Source organism: Fusarium odoratissimum (genome assembly GCF_000260195.1).
Source record: "Fusarium odoratissimum NRRL 54006 unplaced genomic scaffold supercont1.12, whole genome shotgun sequence".
Classification (NCBI taxonomy): Eukaryota; Fungi; Ascomycota; class Sordariomycetes; order Hypocreales; family Nectriaceae; genus Fusarium; species Fusarium odoratissimum.
In genome coordinates, this window is record NW_022158698.1 from 907,309 (window position 1) to 914,607 (window position 7,299).

General features: G+C 46.0%; 3 protein-coding genes across 3 annotated transcripts; all 3 read left to right on the plus strand.

The window, feature by feature from the left end:
* Positions 1 to 2,896: 2,896 nt before the first annotated feature.
* FOIG_08293 (uncharacterized protein) lies at positions 2,897 to 4,755 on the plus strand (the record flags this gene model as incomplete). Its single annotated transcript, XM_031208281.1, has 3 exons — positions 2,897 to 3,102; positions 3,161 to 4,147; positions 4,203 to 4,755. 3 exons carry the CDS (start codon positions 2,897 to 2,899, stop codon positions 4,753 to 4,755), a joined length of 1,746 nt encoding a protein of 581 aa, XP_031062415.1.
* Positions 4,756 to 5,155: 400 nt separating this feature from the next.
* Positions 5,156 to 5,579, plus strand: FOIG_08294 (uncharacterized protein; the record flags this gene model as incomplete). Its single annotated transcript, XM_031208282.1, has 2 exons — positions 5,156 to 5,284; positions 5,427 to 5,579. 2 exons carry the CDS (start codon positions 5,156 to 5,158, stop codon positions 5,577 to 5,579), a joined length of 282 nt encoding a protein of 93 aa, XP_031062416.1.
* Positions 5,580 to 6,394: 815 nt separating this feature from the next.
* FOIG_08295 (uncharacterized protein) lies at positions 6,395 to 6,897 on the plus strand (the record flags this gene model as incomplete). The annotated part of the gene is made up of 1 exon (XM_031208283.1): positions 6,395 to 6,897. The coding sequence occupies one exon, from the start codon at positions 6,395 to 6,397 to the stop codon at positions 6,683 to 6,685; it is 291 nt and encodes a 96-aa protein (XP_031062417.1). The 3' UTR covers positions 6,686 to 6,897.
* Between the last annotated feature and the right edge of the window lie 402 nt (positions 6,898 to 7,299).

The window sequence follows — 7,299 nt, forward strand, 5'->3', positions numbered from 1 at the left end:
TTAGTATAATCGATTGTTATTTCTTGGTGCCAATTGTCTGTTGAAATTCATGAAGCAAGGATAGACAAAAATGAATAGAATCTAGATAGTAAAAGGTGAAGTCCATTATTTATATGAGTCTAGACAGTCACTTTGAGTTTGTGTTATACAATATTCAAAAGTTTATGTATGTATATTGAAAATTTCTGGTGACAGACATGAGCTCAAAGTGTAAAAGACTAAGCACTGTCAATACTCATTGGCCCTTATCATTAAGGTATGAATTCAGTCATTTATACTCTGAGGCCCCTACCACCACCCATGACGGTAAACGGCATGCTCACACTTCAGAGTCCTCTTTGTTAGCTGTTTCACTATCTTGGGGAAGATCCTTCACATTGCCAATGCTGGATCACATATGTATGGGGAGTACCACCTTCGAGAGAAATATGCTCTGCTACCTACCTAGTGCTTTTTGAAGCACCTGGTACCCATTTGTTAGGAGTGACTCTATTGGTATGTGAAGCTTACTTTTAGCCATTTCGAATATCGCACCGTTTGCTGGCTCATTTAAGACGTTGCGCTGATTTATTATGGAAAGTTTAAGCCTATGTTGTGGAGAAAATAGTTAAGGAAACTTTTAATGTTAAGTGTCACCTATTTAAGGTATTGCATACCGGATAAGATTCTAAAGTTTAGTGAGATACGATGACATACTATCATGCATGCCATTTGACAAGGTTCCTTGAACAATATATTCAAACTAGCCTTCGTCATGCAAAGGCTGTCTCAGAAGTCAGAGACCTGTAGCGATGACTGAATCAAAGGTCTGACACGCGTACCGTTCTTTGTTGCTTCAGATCCAGACCTTTCAGTTGATATTCTTGAAAATCAACGACTTATTTGACAGAATGTATATCATGAGAGATCCTTACTACTGTATACCTTAATCTCTTATATACAAGTCCATGAGTAAATGCTGTTGATAGAGTTTGGTACAGTATCGTATGTGTATGGTTGTTTTCAAAGTCAGATAGAATCTCTGAATAAAGAAAGCCCGAGCTATGCTCTCGGAAAAGAAGACTATATTCTTCCATATCTTACTGCTAAAACGATGAAGCTAGGTCTACCTATTGCTTTGACGAGCCATTATTGGCGACTTTCTGATCGGTCAAGATATTCATCTCCGAGGAAGAGTCGCCTCGATCCTGCTTATTTCGCTGTTGCCAAGATGGAGCCTAGATTATCTTCAAGCCCCCCACGCCTGCTCGAACGATCTTTAAGGCAAGACCTTAAGACAAGAAAGAGAATTGGCTGAGCGAGGGTCGTATAAGGCCAGAGGGCTCCACTGCAAAAGAATCCTTCTTCTTCAAACCCTCCACTTTCCACTGTATCGAGACTCCAATACATCGGTAAACTCCGTTTCCATCCCTCTTGGCCGCATGAAAACATGGTGAGCTAGCGAGGAAGGCCCGTGACGATGTGGAACTGCCCAGGATCTTCAGTTTAGCTCTCCACTGGCTGGAGGCGATGGCTTCATGTTGTCCACCGGAAACAACGCGCTTTTGCCTACTAGTTCGCGATGAGGGTTGAGGCGTTATTCCAATAGCAACTGATTTCGCCTTTCCACATCACGATCTTCTGACAAATACAACAGAAGAACTATCTCGTTGACCTGCAGTTACGCAGAACACACAGTGTAATGAGAAACACGGACAAGGGCTGCTTAAGCGACAGGGAACTGCAATGAACCAACATGAGAAACCTTATTTCATAAGATCTTATCTTATCTAGATGATCAGTCGCTGGTGGCTGAAAGAGCCGCCAGGGCTGAAGCGCCTCAACTTAAACCCACCACGGCCTCAAACGGGTATGTAAAACTCTGCTAGCTCGTCGGTTGCTTGATCGAAGAATTCGTTCTCGGGTCCGGAACTAAACGGATAGCTAACAGACTACCTCAACTGATCTCACGACAATTGCCAAGCGAACTGGTCAAGAATTGATCATACCAGGATTAAACCCTGCATACATGCAGCTAAATCACATTCTCGAGAATAACAGATTTGATCAATTGCGGGTCATCAAGTTTCTGATTCGTGCTTGCGAGAGATCTATATCAACTCGAGCAACTCTTGTCGAGGACCGGACTATGAGAGTTCACCCGACGGCATCGGTCATGAACTCATTATGCTGGGATCCTTTGTACTGGCTTGGATTAGGCGATGGGCCTCTCCACTAAATCCTCCTTTATCGGCTTATCTGATGATCAGATAAAGGCAATTTCGGCGAGCATCCCTGAATCGCAAAGAGCCTCTGCAGCGGCCAGAGCTCGGTATTAGACCAGTTGCGGAAGTGATCATCTAGCAACATGAATCCTTCAAGCTTCTCCCAATGAGAACAAAGAATTATTCCCTGGCACTAGAGTTCTCTCCGATGCTCAAGGGTGCTCATCCGTCTTACCGCAGAAACTCCACTCAGAATCATCCACTGCAATACAGGAACCATGAATCCATGACCCTTCTTGGCCCTTCTCTGCGAACTTTTTCTCTGTAAAAGAGCTTGGCATTAGTCCGACTTCCGGAACAAGGCACTGGCATCTCTACAGGACAGGTCCAGTGCAAGACTAATCCCTACGGACCCAGGAGATGGACAGTCCGTTCCATTGTCTTGCCACTCATGGAGGAAGAGACGAGACGAGACGGGATGTCACGAATATGTCTGGAGAATGTAACGCTGTCTATAAATCCGCGGCCTTAATCACGTTCCTGTGTTGCATTTATGTTCCTTCATGCCACCGCCTTAAGTACGAAGGGCCCCGGCCAAGTGTAACCCAGTCGTGGTACTTCTTAACCTTCTTTACAACTCTATTCCCAGCTCTCTGGTAATCATTGGAGCTCGAAGGTTTCACCAAGAGAAAATGGTCGCTTCTACTAGCCCAGCCCAAGTCCAGGGCGACTTCGAGAAGCAGATACAGCCTGAGAACCATACCATCAATGATTTCCCCGACAAGGAAAAGGAACATGATTCCGATGATGGCTCCGAGATCAAGCAGGATGGTGTCAAGCGTGTTGAGGCCATCACCAAAGTCTGGTCTCCTGGTATGATGTGGGCTGTCTTCATATTGTATGCTCTCCAATGTTCCGACTTTTAAGCCAACGAGAACCAGCTAACATTGGTACAGCCTCTACCTGGTCAACTTCGTCGACACTCTCCTTCAGGCTGTTCACTCCAGCTTGGTGCCATATGTCACTTCTTCGTTCAGCCAGCACGGCCTGCTTGCAATTACCAGTGTTTTCGGATCCATCATTGCGGGTGTCAGCAAGCTCGCCATCGCCAAGATCATCGATATCCGCGGCCGAAACGAGGGGTTCCTGCTAATGATTCTGATAATTATCATTGGAATGATTATGAAGGCCTGCTGTAAGAATGTCGAGACTTACGCTGCTGGTCACACCTTCTACTGGGTTGGCCACGTTGGGTTAAGCTACATTATCGATGTTGTTCTCTCAGATATGACCTCTCTTCGCAACCGTATGATCATGTTCGGCCTTTACATGAGCCCCCGACTTGCTTCGACCTTCGGTGGCCCTAAGATCGCAGAGTTGTTCTTCAAGCACTCGACCTATCGTTGGGCTTTCGGCTCTTTTTGTATCATCCTTGTCTTCTTCTCTATCCCTGTGTCTGCCATTTTCATGTACCATGAAATCAAGGCTAAGAAGCTTGGATACCTGCCAGAGAAGAGCCAGCGCAGTATCTGGGACTCAATCAAGTACTACTTCGTTGAGTTTGACATCGTTGGCATGATCCTCACCATTGCTGGCTTTTCCCTTATTCTGACCCCTCTCAACATTGCCACTCGCGCTCCCAACGGTTGGAAGACTGACTATATCATCGCAATGCTTGTTGTCGGCGTTGTATGCCTTGCTGGATTTGCTGCCTGGGAGAAGTGGTATGCTAAGGTACCCTATGTGCCTTTCAAGTTTCTCAAGGACCGAACCATCCTAGGTGCTTGCCTTCTAAGCGCTTTTCTCAACATGTCCATCTTTGCATGGGACACCTATTACAACTCATACCTCCAGGTTGTCCATGGTCTCAGCATCGCTACCGCTGGTTACACTCTAAACGCATTTTCTGTGACCTCAACTATTCTGGCACCCTTCATCGGACTGTAAGTTCCGCTACCCCGTCTACCAAACTGATCATTCTGCTAACATGGCATTCAGTTTCCTCCGTTGGTATGGAAGATACTACTGGCCTGCAGTCTTCGGCATCCCCTGGTGTGTCCTTGGTACTGCACTTCTCATTCACTTCCGACAGCCTGGAAACGACATCGGTTACCTTGTCATGTGCCAGGTCTTTCATGGTGTGTGCGGTGGTATCTGGGCCATGACCGGGCCTCTCGCCATCATGACTCAGGTTACCCACCAGGAGATTGCCGTTGTGCTCGCGCTTTACTCTATGTTTGGCTCCATCGGCCAGGCCATCGGTTTCGGCATCTCTGGCGCTCTATGGACCAACGACCTACCAAGGGAGATGTACAAGGCTCTTCCCCAGGACGCCAAGAACCAAACCGCTGCCCTCTACGGCGACATGAAGCTGCAGATGGCCGACCCCATAGGTACCCCTATCCGAGATGCCGTCGTTCACGCCTACGGAGTTGTACAGCGCGAGATGGTCATTGCCGGCTGCGCTTTCTTGCCTTTGATCTGTATCTGTGTCATTGTCTGGCGTAACAAGCCGATCGACAGACAGCAGACTAAGGGTAATGTCTTTTAGATTGTGCTAGGAGCATCAAATAGGTTGAACTTGGAGGCTTTGCAGTCTCAGTGGGTGGATCGACAAACAAGAAACAAAAGTGATTTATCTAAGATACAATCTCTCGTTTACAAAATTGAGAGTTGGCGATTTATCCTTACCGTGATTCACCAGGCTGTGAAGTCGTTTGTAAGGCTAGCTAATGACTTTATAGCCCAGGATACATAAGATTTCGTAATAAGGAAGCTCACAAACGAAATATGATCGACTGTTCAATGACTCTAGGGAGCATTCAAATCCCAGAGCCCGGTCAGTCGAATATCAATCGGGTTCTCGGCGCTACTTTCTCAACAACCTGATATCGAAGCAAGCTAATGTTGTGCATCTGTGACAAAGCGATCTACGAGCGTATAATACCGGCATGTCTCAAATTTCTGCTTATGCATTAATTAGACGGGTATCGACATTGATTCATGCCGATACGCATATTGTTCAGGATACCCGCATCAACACCTCACCTCGTGAGTTTGCCATCGCATCTGCCGTCCCTGTTTGCTACGCTCATAGGCTCACATGCCTTTTGTGTAACATCCAAATCAATAGCGCAACTGAAAATCTTTTAGCATCATGCGTGGCTCTGGTCTCTTTTTGCTAATCTACAAATTTTCTGGGAAACTCCTCATGCTCTATAGCTGATTCATTCTGCAATCGCCCGTGGTCACAAGATCGATGACTGCTTCACCTTGTGGGACGCATTGCGTAAGATGCGAGATATTCAGCAAGTTGAGCGTGTTGGCGGTTGCGAATTGACTGGAGACCAGAGTCGAGACGGCTTTACGCATTAAGACAACGGGTGGCCGCATGAGAATCACCGAGCAGGACCTCGAGTCTTGACATGTATGGATAAGCTGACTGATATCTCATCCGTCACTATCCCTAGCTTCATGTATTGTCCGTAATGGATGGCAGACATTATCATCGGCGTTTACTACTGCGAGGGCAGAAAGGCCCGAACAATGATCGCATTTGAAGAGTTGCTGAGATACGGTATGACAGTCCGGTGTACGCGTAAGGAGGCAGATTCAGAGCTATCACTGAACAAATCGCCCTCATAGCAAAGAGATATGTTGTTCCCCTCTCATTAGATGCATGGCACTACAACCCCTTCTCACTGATTCACCAAGCAATCAGACAAGAGTGAGTGCGTACTATCCCACAACGCGACCATACTATCCAGGATACGATACACATGCAGTAGCGTGCGCGAACATCAGATTGTGCCCTGAGTGCTCGATTGCCAGATGAATCAACGACGATACAACTTCAACCCTGATCCTAGAGCATCCCAGTGTAACCAGTGACCATACTTTGCGGTCTGGCAATGAGCCAACAAGCAGAGTATGAAGCAGTCTGCTTTACCACTAGATTCATAAGAGGTCATGCTTAAGTTTTGTTAGGAGAGTTTGCATTGTTTGCAATACAAACGGATAAGAGAGCCTCTTGTTCTATCGGACTATAAGTTCTTGACATTCCCCCCTTGGATATGATCACCAAGAACTTGTTAAAGACTTTCGTCTACGCAAAGAACACTCTCATCTTGAAGTTTAAGATAACTCTTCACACACTCTGGCATCAGTCTTCACAGAATCTGCCTATCATCATGCCCGATCAGTCAAAGAAGGCTAATCAGCCAAAGAAGAATTGGGCTGGCAATAAAGGAGAAGCCTCTCAGCCGGCGAATGGGAAGCCACCTGGATCTAGTGGAAATTCATCTACGCAGACCACATCAGGTGGAGGAGGCAATGCTCAGGCAGCATCAAGCCAACCAGAATCGCCTGCAATGGAACGTTATAAAAATCAGAAGCGCAAGGACGAGCCTGAAGGGGAGAATCAGCCTGGCAGCAAAGGCAAAGAGGAGGGAAAGGGCCAAGGCAAAAACATCCAGAAGTGATAGACACAGCGATCACAAACCAGGCGGAAAAGCTCGATGAAGCCAGGTTGGAGAACACGATCAACTGGAGTCCGGGGCTTTTGGTAGTGACGATAAGCGTTTCATGGTGCCATATTTTACTCTGGGTCAAATGTTAGAGGAGGATGGAGACGTTCGAGAGAGAGATTGAATGTTGAGGATATCAGACTGTGGACCAAGATATTAATCCGAGACAATTGTTTTACATTATTCATCCACTTTGATATGTTACAGGTTAGAGACCCTCTTTGACAGGGAGGATCTGTCACGTAAAATTCCAGACTTTGACACGCTAGATGAACATGTTGAGCAGTTTGTTATTTTTCTAGATGCTCTGGTAGAAGCAATAATAAGCTAGTGACCACATGATTTGATTGAAACTGTGGGTAAATGCACGTCATGGGATGGTTCATTGTAACTCGGGAATGGTCAAGAATAGAGATTTTAGGTTTAAATATGACATTAACATACATTTTACAGCAATAAATATCATAGAATGACCAAGTCTAGCGGTCAACTAAAACACAATTTTCTCAACATGAATGGCATGCCCAGAAATGAGGTTCCAAGATACTCTAGTCTAGGCAATATCTTGG